The following is a 17,396-nucleotide window of genomic DNA, read 5'->3' as shown; positions in this document are numbered from 1 at the left end:
CCCCACCCTTTTATTCAGGCACCTGCCTGCTGTTTAATTCATTACCTTGACGAAGGGCTTTGCTACAAAGAATGCCACGGAACCATAGAACAGTACAGCACAGAAACAGGCTCCTTCGGCCGAACCGAAGCAGCGAAATGATCTCGCAGTCTGCGTCCAGTCTCTCCGATGTCGCGGAAGCCCTACACCCAGTGTATATCCCTCTGTATCCCTCCCATCTATGGACCTGTTCAAAATTCTTCTTAAATGTTAAAATTGAGCCCACATTCACCACATCAGCTGGTTCCACACCCCCACTGCTCTCTGTGTGAAGAACTTCCCCATAAGTTTTTCCCCTTTCACCCTTAACCTGTGTCCTCTGGTTTAGATCTTACCTTTGTGAAGGTAGAAGAAAATCTTGGATAGTAAGGTGGGGAGAGAGGAGGGGGTAGGGGTAGCAGCAGAGACCAAGAGGCATTAGCTGGATGTGGACAGGAGGGCAACAGGAAAAAGCTGAGAATTGACCAGAGGAGGGAGGCTGCTCTGTGAATGCAGAACTGGAAACAGAGGGATGGGAAAAGAGAGGGAGGCAAGAGCAGGGGCACGAGTGAGAGATGGGGGTGGGGGGGGGAATCATGGACTATTGGAATCACTTCGTTCAGCACCTTTCTTCTGGGGATTGACAGATGCCAGATGAGTGTATTTTCCAGTTGCTTGAGGTTGTGTGGTTGGCAAACTACCTACGGGGAGTGCCAATTTAAAACTCCCTATTTATTTTCCACAATATTTTTGCCGGTTACTCGAGGTTGCTGGTTGCTTGAATTCTGGATAACAGGGGTTCTACTGTAGCAGGGATTTCCCAGTGGCCTTCCCATCTTGATTCCCTTGCTGACATGTCTGTCTGTGGTCTCATGCATTGCCAGTCTGAGACCACCTGCAAATTGGAGGAAGCGCTTCATCTTATGCCTGGGAACCCTCCAACCAGACAGCATTAACAGCAACTTCTCAGTTTTCCGTGAGCACCCTGACCTGCATGTCTCTTGCTCTCCATCCCTGTTTCCTTTCCTCCAGTTCTGCATTCACAGATTCAGCTCCAACAAAGTCATCGTTTGCAGATGACACAACAGTAGTTGGCCTCATTAGTAACGAAGCTGAGTCACACTACAGAGAAGAGTGGAAAATCTCGAGGTATGATGCTGGAGTAACACCCCCAAGTCTCAATGTAGACAAGATAATGAGATCGTGGACTTCAAGAGGACCAGGAACGACCACCCTCCACTACGCATCAATAACTCTGTATTGGAGAGAGTGGAGAGCACCAAGTTCCTTAGAGTTAGAACCATAGAACATTAAAGGGCGGATAACAGGCCCTTCAGCCCTTCTAATCTGTGCTGACCACCACTTCGCCAGTCCCATTGACCTGCTCCCATTCCAAAACCCTCCAAACCTCTCCCATCCCACCACTCTTTGAGTGAAAAACTTCCCTCTGATGTTCCCCTTAAACCTTTCCCATTTCAGCTTAAAACTACAACCTCGTATTTATCTCCCCCCAATCTAAGTGGAAAAAGCCTCCTCACATCCACTCTGTCTATACCTCTCATAATCTTGTAAACCTCGATCAAATCTCCCCTCATTCTTCTTTGCTCCAAGTCCTACCCTGTTTAACCTTTCCCTGTAACTCAATTCCTGAAAACCTGGCAACATCCTAGTAAATCTTCTCTGCACTCTTTCAATCTTCCTGATATCCTTCCTGTAGTTCGGCACCCAGAACTTCACGTATTATTCCAAATTTGGCCTTAACAATGACTTATATAACATCAACATAACATCCCAACTCTGGACTCAATACTTCGACATAAAGGCTAAACTGCCAAAATCTTTCTTCACAACCCTGTCAGCCTGTGACACCACCTTTAGGGTAATGATTTAACTAATGATCTATCCTGGACACTCAACATCTCCTCACTCATCAGGAAGGCGCATCAGCGACTGCACTCCCTTAGAAGACTGAAGTGGGCAAGGCCACCGTAATGTCAACCTATCGAGTGCACCCTGGCCAGGTGCATCCTAGTGCAGTATGGTGGCTAGAGAGCATCAGATCAGAGGTCAATCCACAGGAACTTTGGAGTGGCAGAGAGGACCACTGGAGTCTTCACCCCCCACCATTGAAGTGATCTACCAGGAGAGTCGTCTGAAGAGAAAATCATCGAGGACCCCTTCCACCCAACACACAGCATCTTTCAGCTGCTCCGGATGGGGAAGAGATCCAGGAGGATCAGAGCCAGCACCACCAGGCTGAGGAACAGCTTCTTCCCACGGGCAGCGAGAACGCTGAACTATTCATACAAACCCTCCTTGATTCTACTATTTATTTAACAATATTTATTTTTATACATCAACAGCATATAAATCTCTTGTAAATATGTGTGCTATGTCTATGTTCAGTATGTGTTTGCACGTTTTTAACACCGAAGACTGAACGGTATTTCGTCCAGTTGAACTTTACAACTGAATCTTGAACTATCCCCTGATCAGTTCTCAGCTTTTCTCTCCTACCCCCCCCATCCATGTCCACCTGTGGCCTCTGCTCCTGCCCCTTCCTCCCACCCCCTCACCTTTTAATTCAGGCACCTGTCTGCTTTTTGTTCATACCTCGAGGAGGGGCTCAAGGCCCAAAACTTTGGTTATAACTTAACTCCTGTGGTCGCTGTGAGACCTGCTGTAAGACCTGCTCTAGCACTTCTGTACATTAACCAGAATCTCTCTTGGGTTTGGATTGTCATGAGAACCCCACAGCACAGAGCAGGTTCTGCTGCCGTCGAGGTGGTGTTCTACCCCAGACTCATTTGCCTGCACTTGACCCACATCTCAACCCTTCCTATCCATAGATCCGTTCAAATTTCTCCTGCAACCCAGAACTGTGGCCACTTAGGATGTAGAACAATACAGCACAGTACAGGCCCTTCAGTCCATAATGTTGTACCTTAAAAAGGTCAACCCTTCCGACCTTGTAACCCTCTATTTTTCTTCCATCCATGTGCCTGTCTAAGAGACACTTAAATTCCCCTATTGTTCTAGCCTCCACCACCACCCCAGCAATCCATTCCAGACACCCACAACTCTGTGAAAAAAACTTACCCCTGACGTCTCCCCTAAACATATACAGATGTCCTCTGGTGTTTGCTACTCCTGCCCTGGGGAAGTGGTGCTGACTGTCAACCTTGTCTAGGCCTCTTCTAGTCTTGTAGACTCTCATCCTCCTTCACTCCTTCCCCCAGCTCTGCAAACCTTGCCTCATAAAACATATTTTCCAATCCAGGCAACATCCTGGTCAATCTCCTCTACACCCTCTCCAGAACTTCCACATCCTTCCTGTAATGAGGCGACCAGAACTGAACACCAGAGATTTGTAGAGTTGCAATGTGACCTCTCGACTCCTGAACTCAATCCCCCGACTAATGAAGGCCAGTGCCCCACAGGCCTTCTCAACTATCCGCATGGCTTCTGCAGCTTCCCCTGATAGTTTGTTCCAGACACACCCACTTCCCCCCCACCTCACCTCATGTGTAAGATTGCTCTCAAAACTTTCTCCCTCCACCTGACATCCTCTGGTTCATCCTGGATTAAAGAACATGTCTTATGAGGCAAGGTTAGTAGAGTTGGGGGACTTTTCTCTTTGGAGTGTAGAAGGATGAAAGGTGAGTTAATGGAGGTCAACGAGATTCTGAGAGGCGTAGATCGGGTGGACAGCCAGCACCTGTTTCCCAAGGCTCTGGAGTAGCAAAATCCAGAGGACATTTGTACAAGGTGAGGGTCGGAAAGTTTGGGGGAGACGTCAGGGCTAAGTATTTGTACAAGGTGCTTGGAATGCATTTCCAGGGATGGTGGTGGAGGCTGGTACAATAGGGGACATTTAAAAAACTCTTAGACTGACACATGGATACAAGTAAAATAGAGGGTTATGGGTGCGAGGGAGGGAAGGGTTCAATGGTTGAGTAGATTTGTATGGGTCGGCACAACATTGTGGGCTGAAGGGCCTGGACTGAGCTGGAATGGTTGCATCATGGAAGCTTTGGAGAGGAGATTTGCCAGGATCTTACCTGGATTGGAGAACGTGCCTCTGACGTGAGGCAAGGTTAGCAGAGCTAGGGGACTTTTTTCGTTGGAGTGAGAAAGGATAAGAGGTGACAATAGAGGTCCACAAGATTATGAGAGGCATAATGAAAGCCAGTGCCTTTTCCCCAGGGCAGGAGTAGCAGACACCAGAGGACCTCTGTACAAGGTGAGGGGAGGAAAGTTTAGGAGAGACATCAGGGGTAAGTTTTACACACAAAAGTTGTGGGGCCTGGAATGCATTGCTGGGGGTGGTGGTGGAGGTTGGTACAATAGGGAATATTTAAAAGACATGGATGAGAGGGGCAATGGACTTCCCACCCTCCGACTCACCGATGATGCCGAAGATGTCCCGGATGTTGGGGACGAAAATTACCAGGAGGTTGACACAGATGAGGAGGCAGATGGCGATGGCGATGTGCCGTAGCCAGTGGAAGGCCTTGCCGGGGAAGAGAAGCTGCTGGATTGCCCTCCGGATCTGCCAAAGGCAAGAGGGAGTAAAAACAGTAGTAAAATTACAAAGCTGGAAACTCAGCTGACCAAACAATATCCTTTATATCGCAAAGATAAAATTACATCACTGAGGCTTAAGCACTTCATCAAGGTGTGGAAAAATGTCGGCAGGCATCCGAATAAAAAGGGTAAGGGGGTCTTAAAGGTAGGAGGTGATGTGGAGAAGGGAGGGAGGGGACTGCAGTGACCAAGGGGAGGAGGGATGCCTCAGTGAATGGAGAGGGGGTGGAGAACTGATAGGGAGGAAGTGAGGGAGAATGGAGATGGTCTTGTGGTGGGATTAAGGCCATGGACAGACATGTGAGTATGGGAACTGAAATGGTGGGAGGTCTCTGTCCTTGGTGCCAATGGAGCTCAGCGAAGTGATCTCTCAATCTGCGCCCCCTCTCTCCTTAGGAGAGCACCAGAAGACCTGTTTGGGGCTCCAGACCGTGGTGAGGGAAAAGGTGTGGCACAAGTGTGGCACTGCCTGAGGTCAAAGGAGAAGGTGCTGGGGGTGGTGGGGGGGGGGGGGGGGGAGGGGCGGGGGGGGAGCGCAATGGTTGGAGAGGGTTGAGTGCATGAGGGAGTCAAAGAGGGAGCGGGGAAGATATGTCTCATGGTGGGATCCGGTGGGTGCCAGAAATTCCGGAGGATAATGTGTTGGATGTGGTGGCTGGTGGGGGTGGTAGGTGAGGACAAGGGGAATCCTGTATTTGTTGCGACTGAAGCCAGAGCAGACGAGAGGGTAATGGAGGAGATGTGGGTGAATTGATGGTGGTGGAGGGGAAGCCACATTTGTGGAAGAAGGCAGACATTTCAGAAGATCTGAATGAGAAGACCTCATCTTGGGAACAGATGGGGCGGAGACAAAGAAATTGAGAGAAGGGGATATGCAGAAGGTTGAGAGGGGATTTGATAGAAGCATATAAAATTATGAAGGGAATAGATGGAGTAGATGTGAATAAGCTCCTTCCCATGAGGATAGGGGAGATTGGAACAAGGGGTCATGTTAAGGGTTAGGGGGCAAAACTTTAGGAGTAATATAAGAGGATGCTTCTTCACTCAGAGAGTAGTGGCTGAGTGGAATGACCTTCCGGAAGAGGTAGTTGCGGCAGGGTCAATTCTGTCATTTAAGAGGAAGATAGATGAGTACATGGATGTGAGGGGGTTGGAGGGTTATGGGCGTGGGTGTAGCTAGGTGGAACTAGTGGAGTTTCACATAAATCGGTGCGAACTAGAAGGGCCAATACGGCCTGTTTCCATACTGTAAAATGTTATATGGAAATCCTTGCAGGGATGTGAAGAGTGTGGTCCCAGTAGTTATGGGAGTTGGTAAGTTTGAAATATATGTCAGTGGAAAGCTAGTCTCCCGAGATGGCGACAGAGAAATCCAGGAAGGGGATTGTTGTCGGAGATTGTCCAGGTGAGTTTGAGATCGGGGTGAAAGTTGGCTGCAAAGTGAATTAAGTTGATGAGCTCATTGCGGGTACATGAGGCAGCCCCGATGTAGCCATCGATGTACAGGAGGGTAGGCTGGCAGCATGGATTGCTCCACAAAGCCACCGCCCCATGGCTACTCCTTTGCTTTGGAGGAAGTGAGATGAATCAAAGGAGAAGTTGTTTAGAGTGAGGACAAGTTCTGCCACATGGAGGAGGATGGCGGTGGAGGGTGACTCGTCAGATCTTTGGTCCAGGAAGAAGCAAAGTGCTTTCAGACCTTCTGTGTGGGGGATGGAGGTATAAAGGGATCTGACAACCATCATGAAGATGAAGTGGTCTTTTTCGGAGAATCTGAAGTCACTGAAGAGAGACAGCGAGGTACAGGGGAAGTGGCATGGCAAACACTGGCGAATGTGGGGGGGGTGGTGAGGAGAAGGGAAGCGGCTGTAGACTCACTGGGAACAGGACCACTGGGACGGTCAGGGTGACAGCCACCAAGACGGCCAGGCGAACACAGAGGATGAGCGTGTCAAGGGGGTCGACCTTGTTGTAGGTGTGGAGCAGTTCGGATTCCACCATCCCTGTGTGACACAGCAGAAAGGCAAGGGTTACGTGCGGCAGTCAACCTTCGCCGACCCCTCTTCCCCCTTCCAAGTGGTCAGGTTATCCCCACTCCTACTGTGTGAGTGGGCGATCTCGACACCATTGAATTGCTCCCCTTCCAATGGGGTGAAGATGAGTTTGAATGGCCCCAGAGCATCCCCTCAAATACTCACCCGCCCCCCCCTCACAGTCATGGTACACAGAGAGAGGGAATCCTGTAAGAGGGGAGCCTCATCACCTCCTCTCGATTCCTCTCTGCTACCAACATCCCCAGTGACCAGAAACCACCTGACCAATCTCAAACCACATCAAGAGTGGGTCAGAGGCTTGGGATTTGGTGGTGATGGATTCCTGAAGGCTTTCCAACACTCTCCCCCACCCCATTCATACATTGGGAGTGTGAGGGAACACTCTCCACTTGCTCGGATGGAGTTAGTCCATGCAGTCAACATCCGCCTCACTACCTTTCCCCCATCATGCAAGTCAGGTGTGTGAGGGATCCCTTCACATTTACCCAAGTGGAGTTAGCCCATGTGGTCAGCATCCTCCCCACTACCCTGTCCACCATCCAAAAGTAAAAAATGCCTCTAGCCTACCGTAAAAGGTCAGGTATCCGAAGATTGCCGTCATCAAGTACATGACGAACATGGCTGCAATGGACACATTCGCCACATTCTGCATCCTGACCTTCGATGGGCTGCAAGGGAACGGAATCGAAAACTCAGCGAGAGGAGAGTTCGAGAAAGCTGTCGGCGCCCATTCAGCAGACCCAGGGCAAGCAGAAACTTATCTGGTGTCCAGTCTACAAGAACGATACCCAACCATCTGAGTTTCGCTTTGTGGCTCTGTATTACTGGAATATAGCCCAACCACCCTGCTCCATCAACAACACCTGACCCATGCAAGGTCAATGGATGGCACATTATCTTTGCAAAAACTCCAGCTCTTCACTTTCAGTTAAGCCTCACTTTCTGTCTGTCAGAGAGAAAGAGGGGTGTAAGGGACAAGAGGGGGGTTACAGAGAAAGATAGGAGTGTAGGGGACCAGAGGAGGTTACAGAGGCAGGGAGGGGTGTATGGGACCGGAAGGGGTTACAGACACAGGAAAGGGTGTAGGAGACCAGAGGTGGTTATAGAGGCAGTGAGGGGTGTAGGCAACCGGAAGGGGTTACAGAGGCAGGGAGGGGTGTAGGCGACCAGAAGGGGTTACAGATACAGGGAGGGGTGTAGGGGACCAGAGGTGGTTACAGAGACAGGGAGGGGGTGCAGTGGACATGAGGGATTTACAGAGACTGGGAAGGGGTTTAAGGGTCCTGAGGGGATTGCAGAGTTTTAGGGGACCGGAGGGGCTTAGTTACAGAGACAGTGAGGGGTGTAGGGGACGGGAGGGGGTTACAGAGTCAGGGAGGAGTGTAGGGGACCGGAAGAGGTTACAGAAGCAGGGAGAGTTGTAGGCGACCGGAGGGGGTTAGTTACAGAGAATGAGAGGTGAGTAGGGGACCAGAGGGGGTTAGAAACAGGAAAGGGTGTAGGGGAACGGAGAGGGTTACAGAGACTGGGAGGGTGTTGGGGTCTGAGGGGGTTACAGAGACAGAAAGGGGTGTAGGGGAAAGGAGGGGGTTACAGAGACAGGGAGGTTTTCCGGGACCGGAGGGGATTAGTTACAGAGACTGAGGGGTGTAGGGGACCGGTGGGGGTCACAGAGACAGGGATGGGTGCAGGGGCCCGGAGCGCATTACAGAGTCAGGGAGGATTGTACTGTACCAGAGGTGATTACAGAGACAGGGAGGTTTTAGGGGACTGGAGGGGGTTAGTTACAGAGACAGAGAGACGTGTAGTGGACCGGAGGCTGTAAGATAAACATAGAAGGGTGCAGGGGTCCAGAGAGGGTTACAGAGATAGGGAGGGATGTTGGGAACCAGAGCGTGTTACAGTGATAGCAACAGGTGTAGGGGACCGGAGGGGATTACAGAAACAGGGAGGGGTGTAGGGGACCTGAGGGTGTAACGGAGACAGGAAGGGGGAGCAGTGGACAGGGAGGGGTTTCAGAGATGGGAGGCGTGCCGGGGACTGAAGGGGGTTACAGAGACTAAGAGGGGTGTAGTGGTCCAGAGGGGTTAAAGTGACAGGGAAGGGTGCAGAGAACCGGAGTGGGTTACAGAGACAGGAATGTAGAGGACCACAGGGAGTTACAGAAACAGGGAGGGGTGTAGGGGACTGGAGGGAGTTAGAGAGACAGGGAGGTATGTAGGGGACCGGGGGCAGTCACATAGACAGAGTGGTGTTGGAGACCGGAGTATGTGACGGTGTCAGGGAGGGGTATAGGGGATCTGTGGGGATTACAGAGAAAGGGAGGTTTTATGTGAACGGAGACAGAGAGGGGTGATGGGGCACGAAGCGCATCACAGAAACAGGGAGGGGATATGGTGACAGTGAGGGGTGTAGGGAACCAGAGGGTGTTACTGAGACAGGGAGGGATGTAGGGTCCAGAGGGATTTCGAGAGACAGGGAGGGGTGGAGGGAACTGGAGTGGGTTACTGAGACAGGGAGGGGTGCAGGGAACCAGAGGGGGTTACGGAGACAGGGAGGGGGTGCAGTGGACAGGATAGGTTACAGAGATTCAGAGGGGTGTAGCAGATCGGAGCAAGTTCGAGAGGCAGGGAGGGGTGTAGGTGACCGGAGGGTGTCACAGATGCAGGAAAGTATGCAGGGGACCTGAGGTGATTACAGAAACAGGGAGATTTACCAAACCGGAAGTGGTTAGTTACAGTGATAGAGAGGGGTGTAGTGGACCAGAGGGGTTCACAGAGACAGGGAAGGGTGTAGGGGACCGGAGGGGGTTACAGAGCCAGAGAGGGGTGTACGGGATTAAAGGGGTTTACAGAGACAGGAAAGGGTGTAGGGGACCTAAGAGGATTAAATAGACGGAGGTTTTAGGCAACCGGAGATTGTTACAGAGACAAGGATGCAGATGACCTCAGGAAGTTACAGAGACGGGGAGTGGTGTAGGGGATTGGAGGGAGTTTCAGAGTCAGGGAGGGGTGTAGGGGACCAGAGGAGGTTTAGAGAGACATGGGTGTAGGGGACCGGAGAAGGTTACAGAGACTGGGAGGTGTATAAGGGTATGGATGGGGTTACGAAGACAGAGAGGGATGTAGGGGACCGGAGGGGTTTACAGAGACAGGCGGGGGGTCTAGAGGAAAGAGGGGGTTTACAGAGACTGAGAGGGGTGTAAGAGAACAGAGGGAGTTAGAGAGACAGGGAAGGGTGTAGGGGACCAGAGAGGGTTACAGAGACTGGGAGGGTGTTGGGGTCCGTGGGGGTTACAGAGACAGAAAGGGGTGTAGGGGAATGGAGGGGGTAACAGAGACAGGGAGGGGTGTAGGAGACCGGAGGGGGTTATGGAGAAAAGGAGGGGGTGCAGTTAACAGGAGGGGTTTCAGAGACTGGGAGGGGTGCTGGGGACTGCTGGGCGTTACAGACACAGGTAGGGGTGTAGGGAATCGGAGGGGGTCACAGAAGCAGTGAGAGTTATAGGGGACCAGAGGGGGTTAGTTTAAGAGACAGAGAGTGCTATAGGGGACCAGAGGAGCTTTAGTGAGACATGGAAGGGTGAAGGTAACCGGAGAGAGTTACAGAGACAGGGAGGGGTATAGGGGTACGGATGGGGTTAAGGAGACAGAGAGGGATATAGGGGACCATAGGGGTTTACAGAGACAGGCAGGGGGTGCAGTGGACAGGAGGGGGTTTACAGAGATTGGGAGGGGTGTAAGGGACTGGAGGGAGTTAGAGAGACAGGGAAGGGTGTAGGGACCGGAGAGGGTTACAGAGACTGGGAGGGTGTTGGGGTCCGTGGGGGTTAGAGAGACAGAAAGGGGTGTAGGGGAATGGAGGGGATTACAGAGACAGGGAGGGGTGTATGGGACTTGAGGGGGTTAGAGAGGCAAAGAAGTGTGAAGGGTCCGGCAGCGGTTACACAGACAGAGAGTGGTGTGGGGGAGCGGAGGGTGTTACAGTAACAGGGAGGGAAATAGTGGACCTGCGGGCATTATAGAGACAGGGCGGTTTTCCGGTACCGGAGGGGATTAGCTATAGAGACTGAGAGGAGTGTAGGGGACCGGAGGGGGACACAGAGACAGGGATGGGTGCATGGGTCTGGAGCGCGTTACAGAGTGTGGGAGGGTTGTACTGTACCAGAGGTGATAACAGAGACAGGGAGGTTTTAGGGGACCGGAAGGGGTTAGTTACAGAGACAGAGAGGGATCTAGGAGAAAAGGGGGTTACAGAGAGAGGGTGGGTTGTACGGGACTGGAGGGGATTACAGAGAGAGGGAGGGATGTAGAGAACCAGAGGGAGTTACAGAAACAGGGAGAGGTGTTTGGAATTGGAGGGGGCTACAGAGACAGGGAGGGGTGTAAAGGACTGGAGGGGGTTACAGAGACAGGGTGGGGGTGCAAGTAACAGGAGGGGTTACAGAGACAGGGTTGTAGAGGACCACAGTGAGTTATAAAGACAGGGAGGGGTGTAGGGGACCAGAGGTTGTTACAGAGGCAGTGGGGGTGTTGGGGACCGGAGGGTGTCACAGAGATAGGGAGGGGTGTAGGGGACAAGAGGGGTTTATAGAGACAGGGAGGAGTGTAGGGGACCGGAGGCGGTCACACAGACAGGGAGGGGTGTAGGGGATTGGAGGGCGCTACAGAGACAGGGAGGTATATAGGGGACCAGAGCGTGTTACAGTGATAGCAAGAGGTGTAGGGGACCAGAGGGGGTTAGAGAGGCAGGGACGGGTATAGGGGACCAGAGGGGTTTTGAGAGACAGGGAGGACTGTAGGGGACCAGAGGGGATCGAGAGGCAGAGAGTGGTATAGGGGACTGGAGAGTGTTACAGAGACAGGGAGGGGTGTAGGGGTCCAGAGGGGGTTACAGAAATAGAGAAGGGCATAGGGGACCAGAGGGGGTTACAGAGAAAGGTAGGGGTGTAGGACATCAGAGGAACTTACAGAGACTAAGAGAGGTGTAGTGGTCCGATGGGGTTACAGTGTCAGTGAAGGGTGTAGAGAACCGGAGTGGGTTACAAAGACAGGGAGGTAGAGGACCACAGGGAGTTACAGAGACTGGGAGGGGTGTAGAGAACCGGAGTGGGTTACTGAGACAGGGATGTTGAGGACCACAGGGAGTTACAGAGACAGGGAGGGGTGTAGGAGACCAGAGGTTGTTACAGAGGCAGGGAGGGGTGTAGGGAAATGGAGAGGGGTTACAGTGATAGGGAGAGGTGTAGGGGACAAGAGGGGTTAATAGAGACAGGGAGGGGTGTAGGGGACTGGAGGGCGCTACAGAGACAGGGAGGGGTGTAGGGGACTGGAGGCGGTCACACAGACAGGGAGGGGTGTAGAGGACTGGAGGGCGCTACAGAGACAGGGAGGGGTGTAGGGGACTGGAGGCGGTCACACAGACAGGGAGAGGTGTTTGGGACCGGAGGGTATGACAGTGACAGGGAGGGCTGTAGGGGATCTGTGGGGATTACAGAGAAAGGGAGTTTTTACGTGTCCGGAGGGGATTAGTTACAGAGACAGAGAGGGGTGATGGGGCCCGGAGCGCGTTACAGAGCCAGGGAGGGGGTGCAGTGGACATGAGGGGTTTACAGAGACTGGAAGGAGTGCAGGGGACTAGAGGGCGTTACAGAGCCAGGGAGGGAGTTACAGAGACAGGGCTGGTTGTAGGGGACCTGAGGTGATTACAGAGATAGGGAAGTTTTACCGGACTGGAAGGGGTTAGTTACAGTGATAGAGAGGGGCATAGGGAACCAGAGGTGGTCACAAAGAGAGAGAAGGGTGTAGGGGAACAGACCGGGTTACAGAGACAGGGAGGGATGTAGGAGACCATAGGGCGTTACAGAGACAGGGAGGGGTATAGGGGACCGGAGGGGGTCACAGAGGCAGGGAGAGATGTGGGGGCCTGGAGGGGGTTACAGAATCAGGGAGGTGTGTAGGGGACCAGAGGGTGTTATGGAAACAGGGATGGGGTGCAGTTAACAGGAGGGGTTACAGAGACTGGGAGGGGAGTAGGGGACCGGAGGGGCTTACAGAGACAGGGAGGGGTGTTGTGGACCAGAAGGGGTTACAGAGACAGGGAGGGGGTGAAGTGGATATGAGGTGTTTACAGAGACTGGGAGCAGAGGACTTGAGGGGGTTACAGAGATGGGGAGGGGTGTAGGGAACCATGCGGATTTAGAGAAACAGGGAGGGGAGTAGGGGTCCGGAGGGGCTTACAGAGACAGGGAGGGGTTATGGAGACAGGGAGGGGGTGCAGTTTAAAGGAGGGGTTTCAGAGCCTGGGAGGGGTGCCAGGGACTGCTGGGTGTTACAGAGACAGGGAGGGGTGTAGGGGCGCGGAGGGGGTTACTGAGATAGGGACGGGAGTAGGGGACAAGAAGGACTTATAGAGACAGGGAGGGGTGTAGGGGATGGAAGGGGGTTACAGAAGCAGGGATAGTTGTATGAACCGGAGGGGTTTAGTTACAGAGACAGAGAGGGGTGTAGAGAACCAGGGATGGTTACAGAGAAAGGGATGTAGAGGACCACAGGGAGTTACAGAGACAGGGAGGGGTGTAGGGGACCAGAGGTTGTTACAGAGGCAAGGAGGGGGGTTGGCGAGTGGAAGGGGTTACAGAGACAGGGAGGGGTGTATGGAACCAGAAGGGGTTAGAGAGGCAGGGAGGGGTGTAGGGGACCGGAGAGGGTTACGGAGACAGGGTGGGGGTGCAGTTAACAGGAGGGGTTACAGAGACAGGGATGTTGAGGACCACAGGGAGTTACAGAGACAGGGAGGGGTGTAGGGGACCAGAGGTTGTTACAGAGGCAGGGAGGGGAATAGGGGACCTGCGGGCATTATAGAGACAGGGTGGTTTTCCGGTACCGGAGGGGATTAGCTACAGAGACTGAGAGGTGTGTAGGGGACGGAGGGGGTCACAGAGACAGGGATGGGTGTATGGGTCTGGAGCACGTTACAGAGTCTGGGAGGGTTGTACTGTACCAGAAGTGATTACAGAGACAGGGAGGGGTGTAGGGGACCATGGTGGGTTACAAAGACAGGGAGGTTTTAAGAGACCGGAAGGGGTTAATTACAGAGACAGAGAGGGATCTAGGAGAAAAGAAGGGGTTACAGAGAGAGGGTGGGTTGTACGGGACTGGAGGGGGTTACAGAGAGAGTGGGTGTAGAGAACCAGAGGGAGTTACAGAAACAGGGAGAGTTGTTGGGAATTGGAGGGGGTTACAGAGACAGGAAGGGGGTGCAGTGGACATGAGGGATTTACAGAGACTGGGAAGGGGTTTAGGGGTCCTGAGGGGATTGCAGAGACGGAGGTTTTAGGGGACCGGAGGGGCTTAGTTACAGGGACAGTGAGGGGTGTAGGGTACGGGAGGAGGTTACAGAGTCAGGGAGGGGTGTAGGGGACTGGAGGGGGATACAGAGGCAGGGAGAGTGGTAGGCGACCAGAGGGGGTTAATTACAGAGAACGAGAGGAGTGTAGGGGACCGAAGGGGCTTAGCGAGACAGGGAAGGGTGTAGGGGACCGGAGACAGTTACAGACTGGGAGGGTGTAAGGTTCCGCGGGGGTTACAGAGACAGAAAATAGTGTAGGGGAATGGAGGGGTTGCAGAGACAGGGAGGGATGTAGGGGACTGGAGGGGATTACAGAGGCAGGAAGAGTTGTAGGGGACCAGAGGGGGTTAGTTACAGAGACAGAGAGACGTGTAGTGGACCGGAGGGTAAAAGATAAACATAGAAGGGAGTAGTGGACCGGAGGGAGTTAGGGAGACAGGGAGGGGTGTAGGGGACCGGAGGAGGTTAGCGAGACAGGGAAGGGTGTAGGGGACCGGAAAGGGTTACAGAGACTGGGAGGGTGTTGGGGCCCGTGGGGTTTACAGAGACAGAGAGGGGTGTAGGGGAATGGAGGGGGTAACAGAGACAGGGAGGGGTGTATGGGACTTGAGGGGGTTAGAGAGGCAAAGAGGTGTGAAGGGTCTGGCAGCGGTTACACACACAGAGAGGGGTGTGGAAATGCGGAGGGTGTTACAGCGACAGGGAGGGGAAAAGGGGACCTGCGGGCATTATAGAGACAGGGCCGTTTTCCGGTACCAGAGGCAATTAGTTACAGAGACTGAGAATGGTGTAGGGGACCGGAGGGGGTCACAGAGACCGGGATGGATGCATGGGTCCGGAGCGCGTTACAGAGTCTGGGAGGGTTGTACTATACCAGAGGTGATTACAGAGACAGGGAGGAATGTAGGGGACCAGGGTGGGTTACAGAGACAGGGTGGTTTTAGGGGATCGGAGGGGATTAGTTACAGGAACAGTGGGGGGTGTAGGGTATAGGTTACAGATTCAGGGAGGGGTGTAGAGGACCGGAGGGAGTTAGGGAGACAGGGAGGCGTGTAGGGGACTGGAGGGGGTTAGCGAGACAGGGAAGAGTGTAGGGGAACGGAGACAGTTACAGACTGGGAGGTGTAGGGGTCCGAGGGGTTACAGAGACAGAAAGGAGTGTAGGGGAATGGAAGGGGTTACAGAGGCAGGGAGAGTTGTAGTGGACCGGAGGGGGTTACTGAGACAGCATGGGGTGTAAGGGACAAGAAGGGGTATAGAGACAAGGAGGGGTATAGGGAATCAGAGAGGGCTAGAGACAGCGACAGGTGTAGGGGACCGGAGAGGGTTACAAAAAGAGACAGGAGAGTAGGGGGATAGATGGGGTTACAAAGACCAAGAGGTGTGTAGGGGACTGGAGGGGTTTCAGAGACAGGGAGGGGTGTCGTGGACCGGAGGGAGTTAGAGAGACAGGAAAGGCTGTAGGGGACCAGTGGCGGTCACAGAAGCAGTGAGAATTATAGGGGACCAGAGGGGGTTAGTTACAGAGCCAGAGAGGGGTGTATGGGATTAGAGCGGTTAGAGAGACAGGAAGGGGTGTAAGGGACCTAAGGGGTTTAGGTTGTAGGCGACCGGAGATGGTTACAGAGACAAGGATGCAGACGACCACAGGTTACAGAGACGGGGAGTGGTGTAGGGGACTGGAGGGAGTTTCAGAGTCAGGGAGGGGTGTAGGGGACCAGAGGTGGTTTAGAGAGACATGGAAGGGTGTGGGGGACCGGAGAAGGTTACAGAGACTGATAGGGGTATAAGGGTACGGATGGGGTTTCGGAGACTGAGGGATGTAGGGGACTGGAGGGGTTTACAGAGATAGGCAGGGGGTGCAGTCGAAAGGAGGGGGTTTACAGAGACTGGGAGGGGTGTAAGGGACCGGAGAGGGTTACAGAGACTGGGAGGGCGTTGGGGTTCATGGTGCTTACAGAGACAGAAAGGGGTGTAGGTGAATGGAGGTGGCTACAGAGACATGGAAGGGTGTTGGGGACCGGAGAGGGTTACAGAGAGAGGGGAGTAGGGGTACAGATGGGGGTTTCAGAGACTGAGAGGAGTGTAGGGGACTGGAGGGTGTTACAGTAACAGGGAGGGGTGTAGGCGACCGGAGGGGGTTAAGGAGAAAGGGAGGGGGTGCAGTTAACTGGAGGGGTTTCAGAGACAGGGAGGGGTGCCGGGGACTGCTGGGTGTTACAGACACAGGGAGGGGTGTCGTGGATCGGAGGGGGTCACAGAAGCAGTGAGAGTTATAGGGGACCAGAGGGGGTTAGTTTCAGAGATAGAGAGGGCTATAGGACACCAGAGGAGCTTTAGAAAGACATGGAACAGTGAAGGTAACCGGAGAGGGTTACAGAGACAGGGAAGGGTAAAGAGGTACGGATGGGGTTACGGAGACAGAGAGGGATGTAGGGGACCATAGGGATTTACAGAGACAGGCAGGGGGTGCAGTGGACAGGAAGGGGTTTACAGAGACTGGGAGGATGTTGGGGTCTGTGGGGGTTAGAGAGACAGAAAGGGGTGTAGGGGAATGGAGGGGGTAACAGAGACAGGGAGGGGTGTACGGGACTTGAGGGGGTTAGAGAGTCAAAGAGGTGTGAAGGGTCCAGCAGCGGTTACACAGACAGAGAGTGGTGAGGGGGAGCGGAGAGTGTTACAGTAACAGGGAGGGGAATAGGGGACCTGCGGGCATTATAGAGACAGGGTGGTTTTCCGGTACTGGAGGGGATTAGCTACAGAGACTGAGAGGTGTGTAGGGGACGGAGGGTGTCAGAGAGACAGGGATGGGTGTATGGGTCTGGAGCGCGTTACAGAGTCTGGGAGGGTTGTACTGTACCAGAAGTGTTTACAGAGACAGGGAGGGGTGTAGGGGACCATGGTGGGTTACAGAGACAGGGAGGTTTTAGGAGACTGGAAGGGGTTAGTTACAGAGACAGAGAGGGATCTAGGAGAAAAGAGGGGGTTACAGAGAGAGGGTGGGTTGTACGGGACTGGAGGGGGTTACAGAGAGAGTGGGTGTAGAGAACCAGAGGGAGTTACAGAAACAGAGAGAGTTGTTGGGAATTGGAGGGGGTTACAGAGACAGGAAGGGGGTGCAGTGGACATGAGGGATTTAGGGGACGGGGGTTTTAGGGGACCGGAGGGGTTTAGTTACAGGGACAGTGAGGGATGTAGGGTACAGGAGGGGGTTACAGAGTCAGGGAGGGGTGTATGGGACTGGAGGGGGATACAGAGGCAGGGAGAGTTGTAGGCGACCAGAGGGGGTTAATTACAGAGAACGAGAGGAGTGTAGGGGACCGAAGGGACTTAGCGAGACAGGGAAGGGTGTAGGGTACCGGAGACAGTTACAGACTGGGAGGGTGT

The 17,396-nt window shown here is 53.4% G+C and overlaps 1 protein-coding gene across 5 annotated transcripts in view; it reads right to left on the bottom strand.

The window, feature by feature from the left end:
* LOC138759134 (sodium-coupled neutral amino acid transporter 3-like) overlaps positions 1 to 17,396 on the bottom strand; it is a 59,426-nt gene that overhangs the window by 12,525 nt on the left and 29,505 nt on the right. For all 5 annotated transcript variants that reach the window (XM_069929102.1, XM_069929100.1, XM_069929099.1 and 2 more), the window contains 3 exons: positions 7,227 to 7,327; positions 6,484 to 6,608; positions 4,426 to 4,570 (listed from right to left, as the gene is read on the bottom strand). In XM_069929102.1, the coding sequence (XP_069785203.1) occupies positions 4,426 to 4,570; positions 6,484 to 6,608; positions 7,227 to 7,327 (371 nt within the window). The remainder of the gene's footprint in view (positions 1 to 4,425; positions 4,571 to 6,483; positions 6,609 to 7,226; positions 7,328 to 17,396) is intronic.

Source organism: Narcine bancroftii, chromosome 3, assembly GCF_036971445.1.
Source record: "Narcine bancroftii isolate sNarBan1 chromosome 3, sNarBan1.hap1, whole genome shotgun sequence".
NCBI lineage: Eukaryota > Metazoa > Chordata > Chondrichthyes > Torpediniformes > Narcinidae > Narcine > Narcine bancroftii.
This window is presented reverse-complemented; position numbering and strand designations above follow the sequence as displayed.